At 39.8% G+C, this 27666-nt stretch overlaps 2 protein-coding genes across 2 annotated transcripts in view; one reads left to right on the plus strand and one right to left on the minus strand.

Moving 5' to 3' along the window:
- The window catches only part of LOC104965286 (phospholipid-transporting ATPase ID-like), a 718806-nt gene that overhangs the window by 602092 nt on the left and 89048 nt on the right, over nucleotides 1–27666 (minus strand). The window lies entirely within an intron of this gene.
- Nucleotides 13141–19133, plus strand: LOC104964647 (uncharacterized). Its single transcript, XM_010793483.1, has 3 exons — nucleotides 13141–13513; nucleotides 14564–14952; nucleotides 15811–19133. Exons 1-3 carry the CDS (start codon nucleotides 13237–13239, stop codon nucleotides 18217–18219), a joined length of 3075 nt encoding a protein of 1024 aa, XP_010791785.1. The 5' UTR covers nucleotides 13141–13236; the 3' UTR covers nucleotides 18220–19133.

Here is a 27666-nt window from a genome sequence, read left to right on the forward strand (position 1 = left end):
CACATGATTGGTCTCAAGCCTTTTTCCCTAGTTCGTATGAGGGACAAGGACCGACTGAGATGGTGCGGACCGAGGGATATTCTTGGTGTCCTGTCTTAAATTTTAATTAAGAAGAGAGCGGATGTTGTTTTCGAGTGATGTCTTCTCGTTTCGCGGAATGATGATTGAATTACCCGTCCGCGGTAGGGGAATGCGATTATGTAGATATGACTGCAAGTTGATCTGCCGTAACTCAAGGTTCTACACGCGCCAAGGACAACAGGATTTAAGAGATTCATAATGTTACGGCAACTCGGTCTCAAGTGAAAGAGAATAGTTTCCGAGGTGAGAAAACACCTTTAGTCTGAAGGTTAACACAAAGCCTGTCGCCGTCTGTCGTTTGATAGGCATATTAATTCTCATGCGAATTCTGTAGGCGAAAAACTATTTCGAATCTATTGTATTATGGAGTATCTTACGTATCATCTGTGCAACACCGGAGAAGTGGATAGGTATGAGGAACAAATTGAATGAGGTAAAAGGATCGAATACCGATACATGTAAACCAACGACAGACATCTTAGCACCTTTCGTCCCTCGCCGTATATGCACGGATACTGGGGACGCTCACGCTGGCGGTGTGGAGTAACCACAGTCACGGTGTTTTTTTTAAATCCCTCGTTACGCCCGAGTACCAATATCGTACAACTGTATGTAGAATCAAGATGAGTTGAAAGGAAGTAGGATAGGGATCCCCTTCAGTACATGCATCTCTGTGCCACACCGGAGATTGTGGTCTCCACAATCCTAGAGCTCAGTGGTACTGAACCTGAGGCTCAGTCGTGCGGTCAGGTGAGTTTTAACTACACTGAATATACCATGAGCAGTTAAACGTTTAGATTGATTTTTGTGATACTGCATGTTATGCTGAACGCTGATATGATTACTTGAGATTGTCTGAATCTAGAACTGAACCTGGAGAGACATGAAACTCCAACATGAACTATGATATATGGTTAAAGCCTTCAGAGGTGTGCGACTATGCGAGCTACGGCGATCTTCTCGCTAATGGGCGCACCTCGCTCATGAAGTCATGGCGATGTACTTGAGAACACTCATGAGGAACGTCCGTACCTCACGCTCGATGAGAAATCGACCCGGTGTAGAGCGCGGGGTTAGATACGGGCTCTGTAGTGGACGTAACGCCTTAGTATTGGTAATACACTCCTCGTTCCACAACTCCTGCCGTGCTTGACGAAGGGTTTAAGCTGTCGTCCTACATCATAGTCCGTGAGTTCGTTGACTTATAAGACCTACTGTGTTGTTAAGTTCAGGTACTTCTGTGCTTTGTTTTGTTATTATCTATCTTGACGTTCGCGCGACGCTTTATACAGTACGTTATCAGCCTTTTGGCTTTTTATTCTTTCGTACGTAGACGAGCGTAGTAAGGTTACTATAACTCTCTTTCGTATTCGCCATAGTAGGTATTTATCACGTCATACTATTTTTACGATATTGTATTGATAAGTCTTGTCCAAAAAGAACTATTTGGAGTTCCTTGTAAACTACATAACAGTGCTCACCTCTCTATTTCGTAAGTCCCATCGTGAGATTAATAGTGAATAGTTGGCAACTAATATGCGAGTTGTTTACCGCATGCCGTCAAAGATGCGTTAACAAACGCTAAATGATTATTAGATATTTGAATGCCAGCCTTTTTGCACGCTCAGGACGTTGCTTGTTATTTGGGTGACGCTGCTGATTGAATTCGATGTTGTTGCCATCTCTGCTCAATAGCGTGTTTGGCAATCCTAGTATATGATCTCTCTTACTTCTCCTCTTTTTACACTCTATATTATTGAGTTTTATTTACAGGAGATAGGAGTATAGTAACTAAAGTAAAAGTGTTTAATCTATTTCGGTTAGAATTTTACTAAATGGTGTGCTGGACAGCGTCTGAGGGAGTCACGTGGTGTTTAGGGTGTGAGCTGACCTGACGCTTATCTCATGTGATGCCTATTCTAATGAAGATTTGTGAGTGTATAAGACACTATTAACAATCCATTTTACAAAGAGTATTACTATTCGTCTGTTGATGTCATTCCGTCCTGCTGTCTTGAATGCAGTATTTGACTGCAGGCAAAACGTAAAGTATATCCAAAATATGCTCGTACCAAATATATATCCGATGATAAGTGCATTGCAAATTAGCACAAAATAACAAACGAATACGTGTCCGGACATCACCTCTGGCGACGCGTGTCGACTAGCTGTCGACTTGTGTTTGGTGGTTATGTTTTTGGTAGTTATAGTCTAGGTCAGGTGAGCAGATAACTGAGGTGAGGCGGGGTTAGCACATTTTGAATCAGCTGAAGCGACTTAACTGACTTCTTGGTACACCCTGATAATAAAGAGTTACAATAATCCAGCCTTGAAGTAACAAATGCATGGACTAGTTTCTTTGCATCGTTGTGAGGCAAGATATGCCTGATTTTCGCAATGTTACATAGATGGAAGTAGGCAGTCCTTGAAATTGATTTTATGTGGGCGTTAAAGGATACATCCTGATCAAATATAACACCAAGATTCCTTACAGTCTCACTGGAGGCCAAATTAATGCCATCCATAGTTAGTATATCTTTAGATAGTTTGTTTCGTAGATTCGTTGGGCCGAGTACAATAACTTCAGTTTTGGCCATGTTTAACATCAAAAAATGTAAGGTCATCCACGTTTTTAAGTCCTTGAGGCAGTCTTGAATTGTATTTAGATGATTGTATTCATCAGGCTTGATGAATAAATATAGTTGAGTATCATCTGCATAACAACGGAAATGTACAGAATGATTCCTTATAATATTGCCTAACGGAAGCATATATAATGTGAACAAAATAGGTCCGAGCACTGAGCCCTGTGGCACTCCACGGCTAACTTTGGTTTGCATAAGATTCATCAACTAAGTACTCTAGTCTTTGCAATAGGATATCATGGTTGATTGTATCAAATGCAGCACTGAGATCGAGCAAGACAAGAATAGAGACAAGTCCTTTGTCTGAGGCTATTAGAATGTCACTTGTGACTTTAACCAGAGCTGTCTCTGTGCTTTGATGTGTTCTAAAGCCAGACTGAACATCTTCAAATAAATCATTGTTTCTTAAAGGTCCCATGTCATGGCCATTTCTACTGATCACATTTCCATTGTTGAGGTCTACAAGAATAGATTTAAATTGTGCAATTTTCCAAAATCACATTGGTTTTTCTCATACAGCATCTCTGTATAGTATATATGTACCGCTGCTGCGAGCTGCTGCGAGGAGTGGACAGGTTTCCGGGTCGGCGATACAGCGAGAACAAGCTAAACTTATCCTGAGCACACACAAACACTCACAGCCGAAGTAAAAACAATAAGTGTGGCTTGATATTGACTAAGAAAAAGGTTTATAACGCTGTGAGAATGGGTCTGCGGAGAGCATTTCTCCACGATCCCAACTCGTCTATTACCAGCGAAGAGATCCTGGTGTGTGAGGTGCTCCACGGATTGGTCCATTTGGGCCAATCCGGTCATTTGTGGTTGATTTCGGTGTTCACACGTCACAGAATCCAGGAAGCACACTGGAAAATGAGAAAATCTCCAACGAGGCGTTTTGGGGCAGCATGGACAGGTATTTTCTGTGTTAGAGTTGTACTCGCTACAGGGTGTACTTTGAGGGTATTTGACTCTGCAGACTGTTTACATGCATAAAAACCTTCATAACACACAAGGGGACGGGTAATAACCGGAAAAGCATGACATGGGCCCTTTAAGTAATCACACAACTGTTTTGCGACCGCTTTTTCAAGAATCTTTGAGAGGAACGGAAGATTAGAAATAGGTCTATAATTGGCCAAAACCTCTCGATCGAGGTTGTGCTTTTTAAGAAAAGGTTTTATTACTGCTACTTTAAATGATTGTTTGCTTAGATTATGATTGTTTGTGTCAGTCTTTATGTCCGTCTTTATGTTTGCTGCTGTGCGATATTTATATATATATATATATATATATATATATATATCAAGAGGAATTAATTCAAGCTCTTTCAGAATTGTGTTTTCCTTTAGAACCATATTTTTGCAATGAAATTACTGTTCGACAAATCCACATTTAAATTTGTGCACATAATGTAAGAAAAGAACAGTGGTCCAAACTATGGAATGTACAGTATGTCTTGTGAAAATATACTGCAAGTTATTGCATACTATTGACATTGTGTGCATTACCATTGAAATGTGTTCAGGGGGTTATACAATTATTCCTGGGTTGAGGGCCTAAGAGAAAAGAGATACAAAGGTAGCACGAGTTATACAAATAAGGAGAAAGTCAATTGTAAGAAAAAACAAAAGCAATGAGCAGACAAATGGGATACATATTCTTGACTTCTACTCACAAGAAAAAAGCTGAGTCATGCTAAGATATCCTATTCAAAACATGCATTTATGCCAAAGCAAACAGTAGAACTAGGAGGGGGAGAACAGAGTAAGATGTGGCGGTTTCCCTCTAAAACTTTGACTCGATACAACTCCATTGCATTGACACTGATCCTCACTGCACATTCAGCATTAGATGAATACTTTCATTAACTACCGTTTAGCCATGCGAACTATCAGTCCATGACTAACATTAAAACTTCAATGTACAAGTTTATTCGTTAGCCAGCAGCTAGTTAGCTATCAACAGCACTTTGGTCAACTCTTTTGTTTTTAAATATGCTATATAAATAAAGTTGGATTGGATCAACATTTACGTTAGCAAAACCTTACTAAAAGGTAAAATAGCTACGTATGTGTACACAAGAGAGTGTCAAAAATTAACCCAAAGAATGAGAGATTAAACTGCAGGAAGCACAAAATAAATCGGTTGCAATTTTTCTTAACATTAGCTATAACAATTTGGTCATAGCAATGCAAAAATATGATTTAATGGCATGAATGCCCATATTTATTAGCATTACACAGCCAAAGGCTTTCAAACAGTGTGTGACATTTAAACCAATGAGCGACACTGTGTTATGGTCGCTTTAACTTTGATAGTCCTATATGTTTTTTGGCTGCTCCAATTACCAGTACCATAACACGAATAGACAAATCAAAATCCAAGCAGAAGGTACCAGGTTTTTTTTCAAACAAGGACTCATAGTATATGAGAAAAATAATAGCCAACTTGGAAAACCTTTTCGGTTAAAACATCATTCGTGTATGCAAAAACGATATGACTTCACCCTTTCTGCCGGTGGGAACAAAAACAAGAAGACATAATTAAACTGATTAGGTTCACGGCTGCCACCACTCAGTATCGTGTGTGGGACAGAGACAAAGAGACGGAGAAGTGAGTTGTGTATGAGGTAGGCTACAGAGTGGAAAACCAGGGTTTTGGAAACATGATTTCCTGTGGAAACAATGATGTCATGATGGTCTGTCTTTCACATACACACACTATTTGTCTGTGAAAATCAGCTTTTCTCGTGCACTATGTTAATGCCATTAAAATAGAGGTCTGTGTCAACTCTGCTATAATAGTTTCTCTGACTTTACTAAAGTCGTTTTGAACAAAATGTGTCAGTGCACAGACTGTATTGTGAGCTTATAATGCCAGCATCAAACCAGTGTTAACTAGCCAATAACAACAACAAAGGTAACACGTAGGTTCAAAATGGCCAACCATGCGGCATACAAAAATGTCATGTTCTGGCCCTACTCACCATAGGAATAAGGTTTTGGTACACTACTGTGTGTGCAGGACAATGGGAGGTCGGAAAAACGGTTAGCAAGCAGCAAGTGAGACCAATTTATTTATATGTTAAGATAGGCAGCCTACCTATACCACCAACCATGACAAAGCCAAACTAAGGACAAAAGGCCACCAGGTGCATTTTATATACAGCTCTAATGAGGGGAGTGGCTGGGGAGGAGTCAGGCCTTGATCTGCATTCAAGAGCATTACCCACTACATAGGTAATGAGTTCATAAACTAAATGTTAGATTAAGTAAAAGGTTTTGACGTGATGATGACATTACCATTCATCCATTGGGGACCTCTGTCTTTAACACATTTGATTTCAATCCATCTAATAGTTTAAATATGTATTTTTGTACAAGGCGCAATCACGGCTAAACACTTCTATCGCCGTCTGTCTATTCTTCTGCTTTGAAGAAACCACATTTGCTACTGCTGGAAATACTTTGACTTTCTGTGTGTGAAGGGTTTTTCTTGGGCGAGACATTTGCCTGGAGAACAGTTAATGTAGATATTTTTATGACCTTGTTAGAGCTTTCAGACGTGAAGTTAATCCCTCTGCTAGTAGGTTAGAGAAACTGTTTTGATAGAAACGGCCCCTGGATGGCAGTTTGTGGCCACACTTCCTTCATATTCAGTTTCAAGCCACAATCTGATCCATTTCAAATTCAAGCTGATTTATTAGTTTGAATTTGCTTGAAATTCAGTGTAATTCTGTATATGTGTGTGTTGTGTAATGTTCCTTTGCTAAATTGCCAGCCACATTGGAAATATTTTTGTACTACTTTTAAATCCGAAGCTATTTATCTATGGCTGATGAGTAGTAATTCAGATCACATTTAAGCACAAACCAAAACATTCGTTTTATTTTTCGGTCTGTCTGTGTGTGTTGTTAATCTGCAGTATTTACCAAACTGGCTCTAGTTTTCCACTTTGCTTTACCGGCACAGAAATCAGCTTACAGTTCATGACCTCTTTGTCTGTTTCTCCTGCTCACTGTTTTTGTCTGTTTCTATCCTCTTACTCGTGTCACACTCGGGTTCATTTTGTTCATTCATATACTGCCATATTTTCATGAACTTGCTGTATTGAGTGTAGCATGAGTAGAGGAAGAACCTATTGCATTTTGGAAAATGTCTGACTGCACACATCATTTTTCACTTATGGAAATGGCCTCAGCAGAGGTCTGAGCTCTCTGAATGCCCTTGTAGTTTGCTTTGGTTTAATTTGTCTTTATTTAATTCAAATTCCTTTCCCTTGCTTCTTCTCTCTTAGAATGTTTTAGAGGCTCTATTAAGCTTTTGGGGTTTTTTCCCTTTCCTGTAGTGTGTTATATAGGTTTATGTGCATGTAAGTGGTCTGCCAGAGCGAGTTTCTCTCCTACACACTTCCCCCCTGCCTGAAACACCTCCATTGGACTCCATTGTTTACTTCCATTACGTATTGACATCACTATCTAACAGCTTCTTTTGGCTAGTGCTCCAAAACCAACCAATCAGAGCAGACTTGGAAGGACCCCAGGAAGAATAGCCAATGCTCATGCTAGTGCTAATGGGGATCCTAATAAAAAAAAACTAAACTAAAACTTGGCTCTGGTTTCAGACAGAGATTGAAAAGAGGTGATGCTGATACAAAAAAATGACTTTTTGAATATTAAAGCATGGAAACAGGTCACAGAAGAGGGACAAAATACAAATATGAGCATACAAATAACCATATGTCCTCTTTAATTCATGATACACGATTCTCACTACCTTCCTCCGATTTTCTAAGTATTTCTGTGATTTATTTTCTATTGTTTTTCTATGTTCTCCCGTTTTCATTCTGTCTCCCCCTCACACTTCAACCTCAGCTTTTATAGAATGTTGGTATTCCGGAGGCTGTACAATCCACTTAAATGTGTTTACACTAAAACATATGAGGTGGAGATGTCTTGAAAACAGTGGTTCAGTCTCACTTCCACCTCATTTGCAAACAACACACACCTACTGCTTTGTAAGAGTGTGTGAAAGTTAATTCCTAGAAGTATCTGTGAGCGTGTGTTTTCATGTGTGTTTACGGCTTTACATGGTGACCCTTTACGCACAGTGTTTGTGTGTGCATGTGTTCGGAGGGTACAGACTACGATTGTTCTCTCTGGGTGTTAGCTTTCGGAGCAGGAAGTGCACGTTTGGGTCAGGGGGGGGGGATCTAGGCACGCTCAGTCTGACCACATCTGTTCAAATACCAGAGACCCTCAAAGTCACACAGGACATATGTGTTGGTGCGTGCACGTGTGCCCGTGTGCTACAGAAGCCGCTCTTTGTGTGTGCAATTTATAAAAATATTTAACCTTTTGCTGAATATAACACGTTTCCACGATAAGTAAGAGGAAAATGTTTCATGTAAATGCCGTAATGTTAATCCAAATGGGCAGACACTGAATAAATACATCATTATGCAGCTCCAAGGTTGTTCTTATAGCACTGTTAGTTGTTTCTGAGAGTCAGATGCAATGAGGGTTTATGTTCCTGATACATGGGGGCGCTCTCACTCTCTGTGCGGGACTGAACAGCATTTTTATAAATTCTCTCACGCCCCACAAATTGAGACAATGTCCCACATTTAATTGACAGTTGCCTTTTTTACATGGCTCTCATCAAAGGCTGTTTGGAAAGAAAGAGACTATCACCATTAGATCAGTCAGATGTCAATCAATCCAAAAATTCTAGAAATGTGTTACCTTTTGTCTGACGGTGAGGTTTTTTTGCGACATTTATTTATTCTAATAACACATGGAGGTGAATACGATTTGAAGCGACACTATATAAGATAATCACAAGAAATGCCTGGCTCATAAAGAAAAAATGTAGATCTATGGATACATTGCTCCAGTTTACCACACTGAAGCATGGTTTATCACACTTATTGTAAGTCGCTTTGGATAAATGTGTCAGCTAAATGCAATGTAATGTGTAATGAAGCACTTGCGTCAGCACTCTCTGCAAAAGTAAATGATTATGAGTGTGTCTCTTGTGTAAATTCAGACACATTGTACTTTGTCATTATCTTGAAAAAACGTTTTACGTCATCAAAACGTAAATATAAGTCTGGTGAGGACTGCATTATCAATTATGTTCAGCTTTGGACCAAAATGAACTTGTTCCAATGGCCCATCAGTTCGCTATCCCAATGGGTCGATGTTAGCCCATTTATTTGAAAAGCCATTGCACCATAATGTTTTCTTTTGTTATAACTATGGCAGACACACATTATGCGCTACTCCGACTCTGATTGGTTTACCTCATTCCCCATGTCTTAACCTAACCTAACTAACCAAAGAAGGCAACAACGGGCTGTTGAACAAATGAGCTCCAAGTCCAATGGGGCATTCTTCGGACTATTAGGGTTTTGAAATAATGTGCGTTCTCCACATAACATCAAAATTGGACATACCCAAGTATACTGGCATAATCCAACATGTGTAAATGCATCACTAAACAAAACTTTACTGAGAAATACATTTTTTATTTGAATACCTCGGTAAATAATAAGTGTTTGACAAGACAACACTTTAAAGTGGGCAATGCTTATATCACTTGTTGGAACAATGCTTAACTCTCGATAAGGCCCCATATTGCATTTGTCCAACATCACTTTGAACATAAACAGACACAGACAGCCACGCATACACACAGGACTGACTCATGGGCTTTTGTTGAGGCAGTAAAAGCCTTCAGCTTCAAACACACCCTGTTGATTAAAAGTCATTTAAAGTGTCTGAGACGACGGGGAAACGAGTGGAAGGGAAAGAGAGGAAGGGAGGTGAAGAGAAAGATTTGAATATAGAAGGAGATGGTTAATAGGGGGATGGGATACAAAGGAAAATGGGCCTGGAGGAAAGAGGAAATAAAACAGTTGGTAAATGTTCCCATGTGTTGCTGGAGCTCCGCATCTTGCAGGAGAAGTGAGAAGATGAAAGCAAAGGGATAGTGAGTAAAGACGACGTCACGGTAACACCCAACCTTACACATACACAGTGAGGAGAATATGATGGGATGAGGGAGGTGAAGACTAAGAGGCCATATTAAAGCAGATGATGGGAGATCAAAGTATTTAAAGGCAAACTGCAAGATATGGAGGGATGAAACGAGGACAGGAGGGCAACGGCTGATATTTAAAGATCTAGGGAATAAGCATTCAGTCAGCACTTTACATAGAAAATAAAACAAAAGCGGAGTAGTTCCCCAAGGTCATTTTTCTCCCTCCTCCGCCCCTGTGCTGCCACGTTTACGGGACAATCCGTCTATTCTTGGGAAAGAAAAGCCCTGACAGCCAGACGGGAGCCAGGGAGAGCCTAAGCACCCGTGGTAATAGTTGACATTCACTTGTAAACAACATAAGGGGGGAAAGGGTGGGAGGGGTCATTAATAATGTTTCATTGTACAGTGTTAGCTATTGTTTATGAAGGTTTTTTTTAATTGGTGATGGAGAATGATTGGGATACCAGGAGGGTTGATTTGGATTTATATAGACTCTATTCAATCAATGAGCCACTTTTGCTGATCAGACTGTTTAATTTGAGCCATTTGTAGATGCCTGAAGACTTTGACAAATGTTCATGTAAACTTCGAAATGTTAACATTGTAGCACACTTACTTCCCTAACATAAAACATCATTATGTATTATTATGGAGGGACAAAGGTATCCTCTATTTTCTGAAACACAGAAGATACAACAAGTGATTGTGTGGAATGATTTATAGGATAAATCAGTTCACAGGCAGGTAATGGCTAGACAAACAGAGTGGACATTGAAACCAATGACTGATTGGGGACAATTTGAAGCAGGTGGGGAGGAAAGGGGGGAAAGGAATGGAGGTGGAGTCAAGAGTTTGGAGGAAAGGTAGAACATGGCCATGAACAGGTTTGAAGAAGTGGGAATGTGGTTGGAAGAAAGGAAATAAATTCAGGGTCAAGTTTATACCCTGTTTGTAACAACAGAAAGTACACAGTTTTTCAAGTGTTCTATACATTCCTACCAATGACAGGGTGTCGGGGCTTTCAGCTGCTAGTTGAGCCTTTGATTATTCTACATGGCTCAGTATCCAGATGACATTTACACCAAGCAGCTGGAAATGAAAGACTTCAGACTGTTAAGCTGAGTGCAGTTGGGACATTGTTAAATTTGACCTGAGAACTCCTGACATCTTGTGGCGGAGATTAGTCTAACAGTGTCTCAAATACAATGTAGGCTAACTACTTGTCGACTATGTGAAAATCCTTTCTGCTCAGTCATTTAATTGCATATACAGTGTTGCTAAAAGCAAGTTGGAATGGAATATTGCCAGCGGAGTGTGATAGACTTTTTGCCATGTTATGGAATCAAACCAAAGATTTACATTTCAAAAATGTTCGCAGATAAACTAATTGTATGAGTCAGTGTGCAAGTGGGTGAGTCAAGTTCAGTACCATGCAGTGAAAACACGCCTCGTGATAGTGAATTTATATTCTCCCCACAAGGCAGCTTTGTACAGGTGAATGTGTTTTAAGGCAGAAAATAGGAAGTGGAGATTATATATCATCATTGTAATCAAGATGTTACTCAATTGTCCATTTCTTGCCTCAAATCTTTTCCTCAATCAAACAACATTTACCCCTCCCTCATCGACCTGCCGCCACACCAGCAGCCACAATGCTGCAATTGAGGCTAAACTTCAAGGTTGATGAGGGAGGGGTAAATGTTGCCAGATTGAGAAAAAAGATCACCAGGAGAGTTTTCTTGACTAATAGAATGAATTCTGGGGGTTGGAGCTTAGACTTTCCGACTTTCAATTTTAAGGACCACCCTAATGTAACTGTGCAGAATATGGAATATGACAGTTTAAAAGCTGCTCTAACACAGCTGAGAGCAATCTCAGTTAACGAGCTGCATCTGCTGCCAATCAGGAGGACTGTCAATCACATGTCAGTTAAACAGAAACACAGAATAAATCACAACTCATTACAAAGGTTTAATGTAACTCATATACTTTGATCAGCTGATATTGTTTCTCATTTGACTTGTATTAAGCCTCACATACCTGTGCAATTTTATGAGGTGGGGAAAACCTTCACAGAGTTTGCAATGTCCCAAAAAAAATAAAAACCGTTTCAGTGTACATATTTGTATGTATGTGATCTGTGCACATTCTTCTTTTAATATAGACTTCTTCTATCAGAGCATCTTGCAAAAGACACTCACCAAATCCTTCTCAGGCCTGTCACAAGAATGTCATTGTGTGTGTTTAGTCTTGTAATGTGTCTTCTCCTCTGTATTTCTTTCTGTCGCTGCAGTGCCAGTTTTTATATCCAGCAGGAGGAGCTCCAGAGTGTTCAGGAACTTTCTTGCTATTACTCCATCTCTCCACTGGGAGGAGCTGTGACTCCGCTGATTTCTGGAGCTTTCCTGTGTGTTCAGGAAGCTATTTTTATGATACATCTCTACTTGGATTTTGAGGCTAAAGAAAAGTATTTATTTTATTTTGAATATATCTATATATTGTCATTATGAATTATTTGTTAATCGATCTAAGAAAATCACTGACACTAGAATATGTACAGTAGAGCCACATCGTTTATCAAAAGGCAAACCATTTTACTCCTAGGCGGTACTCATGAACAACATATTGCACAAACCTGCACAACCCTCTTATTCTAAATAAAGGTTAAAATGTACATATCAAAGTTATATATTTGTTACAATATGTTTTGTATTTTATTTTCTTTATTCTATTTATGTTCTTTATATTATAGTACTTTGTTTCTGTTTTTTGACAAAAAATACTGTCATTTTCAAATATTTTATGATTATGTGTATTAGTTGTATTTATTTTCTAAATATTTGTTTTGTTTTTATTATAATGTATTTATGCTATATTCGCCCTTATTTGTTATTATGGTTGTCATGATCAATATTATTTGTATTTACTATTTATTTATGGTTCACGTATAGGCCTACTGCCTATAAAGATATATGGTTTGTTTTTTGAGCAAAGTAAATTTAGGCCATGATCGAACAAGGTCAATAGATAAAAAGTAAAAACATATATTTTTTACTTCGGCATTAAAAATATATTTTGATTAAGAAACTGTGCACAAACACCCTTAGTGGAGGTGTACAAATAACCTTCCCTTTGAAGGGCCAAATCCTATTCATTATTTTGAGACAGGATGTCATCAGACTGTCTCTCAGTGGATCACGGTTTGCTCCTCTCAGTTGGATGTGTGGAACAGGCTGCATAAACAGCTCCTTTCCCTTTTTATGAATGAATGCCGAGTCCCCGTGATCCAGCCAGCCAATGAGCAACTCGCACCTGCACCGTATTCAGATCTGCAGCAACAAGAGGTCACTACACTGGAACAACGTGCAGGATCTAGAGCGACAGCCCGCAGCCGATCAGTCAGGCCTGCATACGCACATACAGACACACACAGTTCGGACTGGTTACTCCCACCACAGACCGCCATAATGCCGCTGAAAAACGGCAACACCGTGGGCGTGGAGAGACGCATGGACCTGGCGTCTCTCTTCTGCATGATCGGGCGGCACGGTCCCGCCGTGGCTCTGGCAGTGATCGCGATCGTGTCGGTGCTGGCGGGGTTCGTCATCTACCGGACCGTGAGGGGGAAGAGGAGGAAGGCCCCGGCCGCAGACGGTGATGGCAAAAGCCCCGGAGAGGAGAGAGACGCAGCGGGGGTCCAGGAGCAGAGCCCGGAGGAAGCCCGCAGCTGTGTGCAGTCAACAGGTACACATCCACACATAACGGAATAATAACATGTACATAATGAGGAGAGTGTTCAAGACCTTTGCTTTCACTATGGTAAACCTAATATAAAATAGCCTTTGCATTGTCAACACTAGGTCAGTGTATTTTGTGCATAGGACAATAATGCTTTTGAATCTTGAATCTTGAAATATCATATGCATTTGAAAGGGTAGGCTACATCACGTGTTACTATTAATATATTGTGAGTTAGGTTACAGGAATGATACTGTAGGTCACCATAAGATAACTATAAAACTCTATTATTAACCCAGTAAAATCTTCATAGGTTTATCCATTATAAACGTATATATTTAATAGTAGCTAAGACAAATAATGTTAGTAAATGTTGGCAGTGATGAAACCATTGACTACTTTGTAAGGTATTAAACTTCTTTCTACTCAATTGAAGTTCTACTGAGGTTACAGTTACTACTTTGACCTTTTATTACATTATGACAGTGGAATTAACTGGTTACTGGTTATTTATTCTAAAATCCACAAGGGAAATAATGTACTTTCTATTATTACTACATACTGTAGTAAACTATCTGTCTGTTGGAGCAACTATGCTTATCAAATAAAAAATGTAAAACAAAACATTTCATAAACTCAGAATATGTAATGCATTGGTATGTATTAAACTAACCCTATCCCTATAGTACAAATGTTATTTGATCAAGTGACCTTTGATCATTACTTGATCAATTCAGATTGCCAAATATACAATTGAGTAATAGGGGTACACAAAGGAGATTTGGGGCAGGTCAAATAAGTCGTTGTTGCTGATTGCATTGATTACTTACCCTGTGATTAGATCATTTGCTGTATTGTCATTTCATAAGAGGGTACAAAGGTGGAGAAAAACAAGAAACCTTTTTGTAAACCAGTAGAGATACTTATCAAATGTTACAACTGAATACATTTATCTTGCACTTACCACTTTCAAGTTTTTTGATAAAGCCAGACAAAAATGTTAAAAGGTAGAACCCAGAAATAAATTCAAAATCTTTCCTCTTATATCCCATTTAGACGCGAGTGATGAAGTTTTATCAGAAATGAAGGAGGATGTTGGTCTGATTCAGAGTGACCTCAAAGTCAGGCACCGTCGTTCTGCTGCTGCTGAACACACATCTTCACCTTACCCTCATCTTAAGAGTGAGACCCAGGTACCAGACAACAAGCACACCACTTCAGATGACGCGGAGGAAGTGGCTGTTGTGTGGGACTCTTACCAAGTATCAGAGGCGTATGCAGAAGAGGCTTCTAAGAGCCAGCAAAGTGGTACTTACACGGAGGCTGAATTGGTGCTGGAGGATGCTGTTGACCGCCAGGATGTGTTGGAAGAACTCCATTATAATGAGAGCTGCCTGAACAAGACTGAGACTATTAAGGATGAGAACAATGAGGAGGAAGAGAAGGTAAGCAGCCATTTGTCTCAGAGTGAGGTTATATGCAAGCTTCAGACACATTTCAATCTAAAGGGATAGTTTGGACGTTTTAAAGTGGGGTTGTATGTGGTACTTCTCCATCAGTGTATAACACAACCCCATATTTTTAGCCACCGGAAAGAAAGGCCAATAAAAAAAGAACAATATCAGAATAAGTGTATGTTATATTTAGAATTCTTAGATTCAGTTTGAATTTAGTTCCCTTCCAGAAACATTGTCTGTATATCTGTCTAACAGCAAGGTAATGTGGGAAAACAATAAAAAAAAAAAAAATCATTCATATAGTTAGAATACGTCGAGCTGACGCCTCTGTCCACAGCACTGTAGGTTTGGCTTCAGTCGCGTAACCTCTATCTGCTTCTCCCAACTCATAGTGGGCTGAATGACCTCAGGCAACCCCAAATCAACACATCCAAACTATCCCTTTGAAACAATTATTGAGGTTCTGGTAGCTGATATTTTGGTTACCTTTGGACACAGAGAAATTTGGTTTTGACCCCCAATTCCACTTGGTGTGAGTTGATGAGCTTAGCTAACAAGTTTTAAACTAGTATCTATTTTTTAATCCAACGCTTGGCAAGAAAGCAACTAAGTATATTTCCCCATTTGTCAGATCTACTTTGTTTTAGGATTTAGAACACTAACCCAGTTGGAATATTTCTCTCTCATCTACAGATCAATTTTCCTTATACTTCATTCTCTGTTTAGTAACTGACTTGCACAGAGTAGGAGATCAGCCACAGGCAGTTTATCTGTCTTGTATGTATTTGTATCTACTGACAGGCAAAGTTAGACCTGAAGATATTAACTTTCTCTTCATGTGTCTAGGTGTTGAAATCAGAAGACCAGGAGGATGAGGGTCTGAGCGCAGATGAGGATGTTTCTGACAAGCAAACCAGAGAAGAGACGGACAACTTTCTGTGTGCTTTCATTAGTCCGGTTTGCTTCGAAGAAACCCGTCATATGAGTGAAAACAGTGATGAAGACAAAGATAATGAAACAACGAACGACGTGGAGGACTCTGAAGAGCCTACCATTCATACAGAAGATGTACCTGATCCTTGTGTTTGTTATGACAATGAAGAGTTTGAAGAAGAGGAACCAGAAAGTATTGACTGCAATAGTTATTCCACTGATAACAACTTCTCTCCGGATGAGGGAAATGGATGTGAGGAGGCAGAGGAAGAGTGTTTAAAGGATGAAGGTCATGATGACAGTCTGTCAGGTATGACAACTGATCAACCAAACGCTCAAATCTCAGGCATTGAAGGTTCCATCGACTTCTCATCAGATTGTCCACAGAGAGAATATAAAACAGCTTCATCTCTTGATGAAGACACTGATATTACCATTATTTGCCCTCACATATCGTCACAAGAGACAGGAAATCAGCATGAAAACTTCCAGAACGGTACAGCTGTGGCGTTGGTTGAAGAAGGCGATGACCAAGTGTATGAATCTCATGTTCAATCTTGCTATGAAGACATAGAAAATATCCAAATGATAAGGAATGAAGCTTTGGACGAGGCAAGTGTTTCTGATGAGCCTGACGTAGTTGCCAGTGATGGTGAAAACATTGCTACCCCAGAAGATATTCAAAAGGCTGCTGATACGGACACATTTGAAAATGACACTGATTCTGTAATTGTTGAAGAAATAGTGTGTCCTCAACTGCGCCCCATTTGCCAAGAACAACAAAGTGACCATGTAGAAACAAATGAAAATGTCAACGAGACAAGAGTCGATGACCCTGATGCTTGCAAAAATGCTAGCTGCACCGCACCAGTAATGTCAGAAGATATCTCTTGTCCTGTAATGTTGTCTTCCTCCCATGACCAACAAAATGACCACATGGAGAATAATGTAACTTTGGACAAAATAACGGTTCAATCTGACATTGATGCCCCTGCCTGTGACCATTCTACAACCACTTCACTAATAATGCCTATGGAACCATCCCATCCTGACATGTTATCTTCCTCCCAAGACCAACAAAGTGACCAACAAATAATTCCTGAAGATACCACTGGTGCTGCTTCCGTCATGACCGAGGACAATAAGCCTCCTATATGTCAAATTCGCTTGCCATCTTTCGAGCAATTCGAAATGAGGGATAATGACCCATCATTGGTTGGTAGTGCTGGTGTAGAGAGTGGGATTTCAAGCATGGCTGTCAGCCCTGATGCTGGGAACGACTTTGACGTGATCTTTGAACATACAGTACTTCCGATGATGGATTGTTATCTAAAGTCTGACTGGCAGATGGAGGCTCAAAAAATCCTCTTTGCTGATGATGCAGCCACATCCAGCATTGAAGACGATACGGCAGGAATGGTGTTCCAACCTTTCCCATCCCATCACTCCCAGCAACCCCACAGCGAGCAAACAAGTTGGACTGATTATGAATCATTAGCAGCAAACAACGACATGTCTGGCCATGAGATCGAGGAGAGTTACCACAGAGCGATAGATCAGTTTGCGGCGGAGATTGCAAATAGTGTTACTAGCTTTGTCGAGGAGCTGGAAAAACAGTCAGGTGTGAAAGTTGTAGAGGTTGTGGTGATTAAAGAACAGAAGGCAGGAGTAAGTGTTGAAAAGAAAGAGGAAACAAAAGCAGAGAAAGAGAAAGAAGAGGACTATGAAAAGACTGAAATCAGTATCATGGAGGCAACTATGGACCATAATGAATGGATCATGGATGGAAACTACCAAACCCTTCCCTGGATGAATCTTTCTGCTTTATCTATTCCTCAAGACCTTACAAAAACCAACGAGCTTCCCACTGAAGAGAGCCAAAACAGCTTGGCTTCAATGGACACCACCTGTGTGGATCCATCAGAAATCCCACCTTCTACTGATGTCCAACAAACCAGCACTCTCTCTCTCATCAACGATAACACGGAAAATAACAAGAAGGTTGTGGCGGTACAGCCCATGCCCAAGAACGTTAACGTGACCTTCCATGTCCATTATATCACCCAATCGCCAAGCCAGACGGTGGCTGTCACGGGGAACCAGCAGGAGCTTGGGAACTGGAAGGAATTCATCCCACTTGAGAGAGCCAAGGACGGGCACTGGGCCACGGTGATCAGCCTGCCAGCGGAGAGTCACGCGGAGTGGAAGTTTGTGGTGGTGGACAAGGGAGAGGTGTGTCGCTGGGAGGAAGGCGGCAACCGCCATCTTGACACGGGTTACGGAGACGATCTGCTGGTGCACCAACGTTGGGGACTCTTCTAAAAGGCGAGGTTCGAAAAAGATTGACAAGGGCATGTTCAGTATTGGTGGTGGATACGGATCCAGAGAGTTTATATCATATGGTAACGTATATCCATCGTTATGATTTTACAACTTGATTTGAATTTGAACAGTATTTGGCCACACGTGTTTTGACCTGAAGGGTTAGGGTTATCCACACAATGGCATAGTTATCTAATGGGATTTGTCTTAGAGGACTTCTCTAAACTAGACAGTGATTAAATGGATCTTTGAGGGAACTTTGAAGATTGCCTTCAAAATACAGAAGCATTACATGAGACGTCTTCCTTTCTTCCGTGGCAGTATCTGTGATTATGCAAATTGCACCTCTTTAAAAAGCTCTACTTAATGCAAGTGTTTGATAAATGTGAATGGAGACTTTATTATACTGTCCGTATGCTGCTTAAGTACTCCCCAACAATGTCTGAGAATAAATGCACATAGTTCACTTTTACTACGGCAATAACGAAAGCAATAAATGTATATTGTTGGTGTTATATCAGGTATTCTAATGTGCTTGCCTCTTAACTTTGATATAGTTGATGCTTCCTTTATCTCGCCGGACTGTGTGCATGTACCACTGTCCCATTGTTGTTCTATCAATGTGCCTTTTAAACATGATTTTTCTAATAATGTGTTATAATACATCAAAACAGTGTTTTTCTTTTAAAGCGGTAATTTTCTTCGTTTTGAGTTGAGTGAATTTCTTAAGGTGTATTGTCTATGTTCTTAATACAGTCACTTTCTTGGTCATGTGTATGCTTTTAATCGAAGTAGACTTCTATCAAAAATCATGTAAGTTTTATGCAAATATCTTGATATGCAATACTGTGGAGATAATGCTTCTTTTGAATGCCATTAAGGTAGAGTTTGTTACCAAATAAACAAGTCTGTCAAATCTGTGTTTATTTTACCAGTTCACTCATTGAGTCCACATTTTCCAGATTTGATTGAAGTTGAAATGTATTATTAGCTAAACACATGAGGAAATAATATTACAAATCTGCATTGAAGTTGATCAATTATATATGTATTTATTTTAGTGTCTTTTTATATTCTGTGAATCTTTACACAATATATATAGATAGATAGATAGATAGATAAGGGGATGCTGCGATCCATTTGTGAAGACAGATTTGCAGATCTCCATTCCAAATGATTATTTTTAAACTGCTTACAGCAGGTCCACTCATTTATTTCTCAACCAAGCATCGACATGTACAAATGCTGTGCTTTTGCTCTATCAATCCATGTGAATCATTTACTGTTGTTGCGACAGCCTGGGACAGATTCAATATTTTAAATGATACCTTCTTACATTTCTGTGATTCAGACCAAAAGCCGAGATGGTGACCTTGTTCTGAGTCCAGCTGGCTCAGAGGTGGCTCACGCAGAGAAAGCGTCATTAGCAGGCGTGTTTCCCTGCCAACGTGTCAGCTCCACTGAGCGCCGTGCTGAAGGTGACTTCATCTTCCAGCCAAGGAACGAACGTACGCATGAACAAATGCAATGTTTCGCCAGTCCCGTAAATGATTCATCTGCACTGCAGGGAAGCGGGAGGTTATTTCAGGGGATGGAGCCAAAAGAAAGCAGTGCTGGGAGAGGGAGGGGAGATGCATTATGGGAAGAATGAGTTATAGTTCATTGGCAATCCGGCAAATATAATAATTTAGAGTAAGCCATGCAGACTTCGAAATGAAAAGAATAATAATTTACAGATAAAAAAATCAACAATGAACAAGAAGGCTTTAAGCACTTTAGACATAGATACAACGCTTGTTTAGCGTAAAATAGGCCTACTGTCAGCTATAATAGACTTTGAGTTTCCCACACAGCAGCGTTAAAAAAATCTTGAAACTCTTGGAGGTGGGCCTGTCTGAAAGCTTGGGGATTTTTTGCGAGCAACGCGACCAACAACCAATCACATGAATATCCTGCCCCCGACATACCTACAAGATTTTCAAGATTGTTTTAACGCTGCTGTGTGGACGCGCCGTTTTACACAGAACGAGTGGATTTGGTGTCTTTGCTTTTGTCACGGTTCAAAAGGAGTAATAGCCTAATGTTTGCCGTCTTGGTTTGGACCACAGAGGCTCCATTTTCAAATCCTCATTTAAATGTTCTGATTATATATCCATTATCTTCATTCATTCATAAAACTCATTCAGAGGAAAATGTACAACGCTTTTTCCCACTTAACATTTGCTGTATAATATGTGCGTATACTGTATGAAGGTTATTATGACAACAGCAACATTTAGACCTGCCACTGTGCGTCTTCTTCATATACATATAGCATATGTAACAGCCTGTGAAATGTCTTAGCAGCAGTTGTAAGCATTTGAAAAAGCCTAACTATCCAGAAAGAACAATTATTTTGGGAGCCTATTGACCCTCAAGCTTTGCATAATAAACACGTTGCACCTTTGAACCAAAAAAGGCCTCTTGGACTCATCTGCCTCACTTCAAACAGTGTCAACTGATCAGGTGAACATCACGTGATTTCTTGGATCAATTCTATTTGAAAACAAGAGTTCAGGGAACTTTTGCCCGTTTGCCCTACTGGAGAGATCCACATTTAACAAAACATGATTTTATTTAGAGGTTCTGTTTACACTGAAAGCCTCTGATCAATATGTTCAATTTGTGTGAAGCTGACCAGACAAAACGTGGATACGATCTGTGATAAAACCCCGTTCTAAAGAGCCAGCAGAAGTGATGTTAATATATTCTCCTGGGTCATGTGGCGTGTAAATGCATCACACCCCCCTCACTGGTGCTAACGCGGCTAAGGTTGAAGGTAATCCTTAATTTAGACGCAAGGCTTACAAGTGACACCACTCATACACTTATAGATGACTCTCTCTTTGTCTCCCACTATCTCACATAGACTTTTGGACAAGTACACACACAGGGTTTGTCCAACATCTGAACAGTTAAGCCACTGTTGAACCAATGTTTGATTTCTGTTAAGGCTAAAGTCTTAACACTGGCCATTGCTCTGTCTTCAAATGCTGAGTAAGGTTGTCCTTGAGTTGACAACGCCTTCAAATCATCACCCAATGGTTATTCAGCTCCTACCGTGTTTCACTGTGAAAGCTAATCATCCATTGTCCATCCAAAAGATAACGCTTTATCATCCAAGATGCCTGAATGTCCCAGAGAGGCTGCAATGTTACAAATAAAAGTATGATGGATAAACCATACAATATTTCTTCCTTAATCCTTTCTTATTATCACCTTAATCTGCAAACCTCTGCCTATAGAGGGAAGTGACAGTGTTGAAAGGGGGAGAGAGAGGGGATGAAACATGGCAAATAGTCGCAGGATGGATTCATGGGGCTCTTCTAAGCAACACTACAGCCAAAAAAATTAAGAAATACAGTTTTTTTTAAATACAGTCTTCAAGTAGATTTTTTTTTACAATTGTAATTTAATTTATTTAAAATGTTGGCACTTTTCACGCATTCTTAATTTATTTTTTCATTGGTTTTGTGTGTGTTTTAAAAAAAGATTAAGTATAAAAACAGGAAGATATCCTCTGGGGACCATCAATGTCCAACCAATCGAGATGGAAATATGGCAGGAAGTCATCCTGGTTCTCTAAATACAGCGCAGCGGTTTGTTGCCTGGTACACTGACACACACAGTGATGATCCTCTAGCTGGAGTTGGAAAGCCTCGTGTGAAATTCTTTTTGAAGTGGACTCTGCCGTCTCCTCTTACAGCTTTCCACTTGACCTTTGACCCAGGAGAGTTTTACGATAATGTCACAGTGTATGTACCATAGTGGGTCTTTACCCCAACATCTAACTATAACTAACTACATCTTACATTTGCTTCAAATCTGCCCTTAATTGATCTATTTCTGTATCAAATCTGACTGTCTTTTTGTAACAATAAATGTCAGAGCTTATTTTTAGTTTAAAGATTTTAACTGACTTCTTTTTGGGTCCTCTGACCGCTTCTTATTTCAACGATATGGACCAGAAGGTAAGTTGTAATGAATAGAAAATGTTAGATTAAAGTTTAACAATGTTTATCTGGTTAATCAGAAACACTATTTCAGGTTAGTACGTAATGAAAAATAGTCTGTGGTTGTGGTTTGGGTGTGTCACACTGGCAGGATATTTTTAAATCATTCCTGTTCCATACTGTGGGATCATGCAGCAACCTTCACTGACCTTCACTAGGGTCTGCTGACTGCTGCACCGCCATAAGGGAGGGGGGGGGGGGGTTGCAAGGGTTAAACTGGAGCAGAAGGAGGCTGTTTGAGTTTCATTTTGTAACCTTTACGCTGAATAAATGTGGCATTCAGGGGCATCATGTCAAGTTAATGTGGAAATCTATCAAAATGCATGTGAAGAGTTTTGATTTCTAAAATGCTTTTTCTTTAACCTTCTTGTTAAGATTTTGAGCACATTTCTGTAATTCTAAGGATGTTTTTAGAAATGTTATCCTCTTCAGTTACTGTTTTCTTTCTTTTTTTAAACTGTTATTCATTCACACCTTGTGGACCGGAAAAGCTTTTTTGGTACCGAGCCATGGGACAGCCCTCCACCAGTGATGTCATTGCTGGCAGTCCCAGAGAAAACTGCAGTTGTGAGCTGAATGCAGTAATCTGTGTGTGTGTGTGTGTGTGTGTGTGCAGATGTTACAGTCAAGGATGTATGTACTGCAGACAGGCAGAGAGAGATGTGGGAAGGTGATACAATATTTACAATAATCAAACATTGTTGAACTTTATACAGATGATGCTGTCTGTGTAAAGGCTTGCACTTGTATGCATGTTTCTATCAATCAATCTATAATATACATGCCTAGTTTTAATTCAAAGAAGCATTATAAAAATCCCATAATGATCCTGTTTGAAGGCAAAAATGCTGTTAAGAGCTTTAAATAAAAAACATCATCCAGTACATTGTCAATTTTATGATCTTATTTGACGATGAACTATTTTTAAATCTCCTCGATTTGACTCTGGTAGACTTAAATGACACAAATGTTAAAATGAAAACACAGGATATGTTGCTGGACTTAAAAAAAAGATTTTATAAGGAAATATGTGCCGAGTGCTTTCACTGTTCCTTTTTGACACTTAAAACCATCACTGTGCCTTCATTTTTCTGATAAAGGGTCCACACTGACCCCTGGCTGTACTTTGAGAATACTGCGGTACCTAATCTCTTCATAGGCGACAGACATATTACATGAGCAGACAGGTTATTAACACAGAGCAGAGAAATATAACAAGTTTTAACAAAAATGTAAATCAGAACGTAAACAACAGAGGTTCCTAGATCTTAACAGAAATGACTCGTTTCTCAGAATGAGACCCTGAGTCATGACAATTCACTTTTCAAGGAAAACAAATAAAAAGTTATAAAAGGCATCTTCATGTTGCAGGCACTGTGGGAGTCAGGTAGTGGCAACCTTTACACAAAAACATCTACAGATCATGACACAAAGTTAATCTCATTCTCATTGTGCAAGTTGTAGCCCATTAAGTAGCTATACACAGTATTTCTTATCATTTGTGAAATCATGCTTGAGATAGGCAACGCAAACTTTTTTTTCCTGTCAAATATACAGTTATTGAACAGTCTTCTAAGGCAGCTGGGCTGTGAGGAGGCACGGTTCAATTTAAATAAAAAAATCTCCTCGTTAGTGCGGTAAATGTTGTGTTGACTTCTAAAATTTGAGTCAGCTGTTCCAAAACCTCCTTATACATCAAATTCAAGGATTTATTCTAGGTCAATAAGCAAACACTGGAACATAGACCATTGGCTAACATTGGTATTAAAAAAATATCTATCTAGTATGCCTACATTTCAATTGTTGCACAAAATATTTTTTAATCAAGCACAAGATGTTCCCCCGTAAATTCCTTAACATTCACAAATCCTGAGTAGGCATGTTGACGGTGTATTAAAAGAGTAAAAACCTGAAATGTAAGATAATGCAGATTTAACCTCTCTCTTGTTTTACTAAAATGTGCTTTGAAGCATCTGAAAAATGTTCAGTTTTTTCTCCGAAAACATCCCTGCTGAAAAGCATTTTAACATACGACGTCTGGATTTTCTTGATTGTCGTTGTAATAAAATGAATCTATCTGTAAGGACGGAAAGAAGTGTCGAACACAGTGGCATGCTTTGAAAAATGTGTTTCTGTATTAACAATGTTATACTTATTTAGCTAAAACCTGCAGAAGCAGCATTGTGGTCTTCTCAGTTCTTTTGAGCCACAGGTTCACAGAGACAACACCATTCATACCTCACAAAAAAACTCAAAGTCAAGTGTGAAAGTTCCGCGGAAGCTATCCAGATGGTGTGCTTTACCCTGTATTTCAAAATCAATACGCTCTACCTCCAGCCTACGGGCTCTGAGCATCCTCCTGACCCTCTACGATGGTGCGGTAGTGCTGCGGCTGGTTCTGAGCCAGAGGAGAGTCGGTCTGAGAGAACAGGGCGGGGCGGCTCCTCAGGGGCAGCCTCAGCAGGAAGCGGCGGGACGTCACCAGGTCTCCGTAGCCCTGAGCGTGGGAGAAGGCGTAGCCGGAGCGACGGGTGCTTATACGCCTAGTGGGGGGGCGGCGGGGTGCGGGGGCCGGCAGAGCCTCCTTACGAAGCTTGTGTCTCACCTACAGGGAGAGAGGGACGAGAATGAAATGAAGATGTGGGTTCATTTTGTAATATATTTATCCAATGTCGATAGTTTCTTTAGGAGTAGTAGGTTAGCCTATCATAGTGAATTATAACTCAGTCCACATATCTTCGTATTGGGTATTGGGTATATTCCTATTGTCAAGATATTTACTGTTTTTTGTTATTCATGTGCAAAGGCTTTTTACTTGCTGCTTAACCAACACAAATTCCAAACTTTGGGGACCTATGATGCTGATGTTCAGGTTTATACATGTTGTGCCTCTACTGTGACATGTTCTCACCTTGTCGTTGATGGTGGGCCGGAGCTGAAGGACGATGAAGCGGTAAGCCACCACAGGCAGAATACAGAGGAGGGACGTCAGGAAGATGGTGAGCCACACGTTGGGCTGGGTCAGAGAGTTTCTCGCCGTGCCTGGAGTTGATCAAAATCAGTCGGAATCACAGAGTAAAAGGCTTTGCTATTCAACAGAACAATTATATTGTATATTGGTCGTAAGTGATTGTGCACATAATTAAAATAGAGGATGACATGACAAATAATTTACATTGGTATATCCAGATTGGCCTTTTATAAGACATTACCTTATACATATTGCGTTGTCCGTTTCAGAAGACTCATATTTGAAAAAAACATGGAACAATCTTCCTCCCTGAATGAGCTGAGTGAACTCACCGATGAAGGGGAAGTAGGAGGTGAAGATGAGGAACATGCCGTTGCTGTACATGGTGAGTGTGATGGCGAAGTAGGAGGCCAGGCTGCCCCAAACAAAAAACTGGTTCACTGCCGTCCAGTAAAATGTGTCGAGACAAAGCTGAAAAAAAGCAAACATTATTTATATTTTTTATTATGAATAAAATGTATATTTCCTCTTAAATGTTGTGTTGTTGGTATTTATGGCATTTTGATTTGATTTATAGAGAAAATTGTAGTTCAATAATTTCAGAAACAGAAATATGTTATTGTCCCACAGAGGGAGTGAATACTTTTTTTTTTTTTTTTAAATGAATTTCCATGATTAATTTTACATTTCAGAGAAAAATTATATATTTTTAAAGTTCATTTTTCTCAAAAATATGCGACTTTAATTTGAATATTTCAAAGATTTTTCTGGCAAATATATATTTTTATAATATCAGAGAAATATATTTTCATGAAAATATTCAACACATTTTTTATTATTTGAACTTACAATGGCCCTGATATGCCATCAGAGCAATGTATTAAAATATCTTAAAAAAGCGCTTTATTATATTAATTAAAAGCCCCTGCACCCTTGCTACATGGTGTGTTGCTCCTGGAGACAGGAAGTGTTCTCCTCACCTGCACGCTCATCACGATCAGCAGGCAGGTCTGCGCCAACAGAGCAAAGGACTGATAGTCGGCGATGTCTTTGCCGTCGTCTCGCACTGTGTCGTACATGGCGGCCCACGGGATGAAGAAGAGGATGAGGGAGCTGTAGCAGCTGTGCAGCAGGCAGCGCACAAACATCTTCTTACTGAAGTACAGGTTGAGCTGGCCCGGAGTGTAGAGCTGAGGGTACTGGGAGCTCCAGCGGTCGTTCACATCCTGCACAAACACAGCATCAGTGAGAGAGGATAAATACTGATGACTCATATCATTTTCAACAAAAGAAAATGTTTGATTTGAGTTATTCCAAACTGATTTATTAATAATTCTCCCCTTAGTGCATACCTGGTCAAAGAGGCTCATGCCGAGGACAGGAAGCGCCGTGTACACCATGTTATACAGGGTGATGAACCACTCGTCATACACTGTCTGTGACCACCAAAAACATGTAAATACAGTGTTAATAACATTATATGTACTCATGTTAACGCCTCCAGAGCAACATTTGGTAAAGAAAATGTCACTACAATTTGGAAATAGTTTTTTCCAAATACATTTTTGGATAGAAAAATTTCCACACGTGTCCTTTACATTTTAGCTTGAGCCTATCTGTGGGATTGTTTCAGCACACTACAATAAGTCAGCCATATTTACTTTTGTAAAGAAAATAATATTCATATTTAGTTGGAACTACTGTATGAGGTTTTGTTTAAACCTTATGGCATTTCAGTCTGTATTTGTTGTTATATTGTATAATATCCATGTGAATATTGAACATCCCCTGAATTGCAATACATGTATACATCTGTACTACGGATATAATATAAATTAAAATCATTTATTTATCTGTGGGTTGGTTCGATTTTTTTTTTTTTTTTACATACTGCATATACCTGCCGTGATCCCTTATTTATTCTCTCTACATGTAACCCTTTTAATTATGTAAGAACATTCTGTGTCCCTCACCTGTGCAGAGAAGCCGCAGAAGAAGGCGTACCAGAAATGAACGAAGGTGAAAGTGAAGTTCTTGTAAAAGAAGTACTGTAAGAACTTGCACATGCGCAGGTAGGACCAGCGGCCGTGCACCAGCAGGAGGCGCTGCAGGTAACGGAACTGAGCGAAGGAGTAGTCGCTGGAGAGGACCGCCTGCATGCCCTCCTGACCACTGATACCCACGCCGATGTGAGCGGCTGTAGGACAGACAGGAAAGACAGAAACGAACATTTGAATAATAAAAAACAGTACGTATTTTCTGGCTATTTAGTTTTACAAAAGCTCAAGTGGTGCAGTGATGACGTATTTTTCTAGACGGACCAGGCAGTTAGCATTGCAAGGGCTCCCTCGCAAACGACCCTGAAGTTGGCTTCCGATTCAGAGCATCCGATTCGGCAGTTAAGGGGAAAGTTAAGGGACATTT

The sequence above is a fragment of the Notothenia coriiceps genome, unplaced genomic scaffold (genome assembly GCF_000735185.1).
Source record: "Notothenia coriiceps isolate Sejong01 unplaced genomic scaffold, NC01 NC01_scaffold00037244, whole genome shotgun sequence".
Lineage (NCBI taxonomy): Eukaryota > Metazoa > Chordata > Actinopteri > Perciformes > Nototheniidae > Notothenia > Notothenia coriiceps.

What these genes read in the sequence shown, in the direction of transcription:
- LOC104964647 (XM_010793483.1), top strand. Translation starts at nt 13,237, where the DNA reads ATGCCGCTGAAAAACGGCAACACCGTGGGCGTGGAGAGACGCATGGAC. An exon ending in CAGCTGTGTGCAGTCAACAG is followed by an intron (nt 13,514 to 14,563) that starts GTACACATCCAC and finishes TATCCCATTTAG; the next exon opens with ACGCGAGTGATGAAGTTTTA. An exon ending in ACAATGAGGAGGAAGAGAAG is followed by an intron (nt 14,953 to 15,810) that starts GTAAGCAGCCAT and finishes TCATGTGTCTAG; the next exon opens with GTGTTGAAATCAGAAGACCA.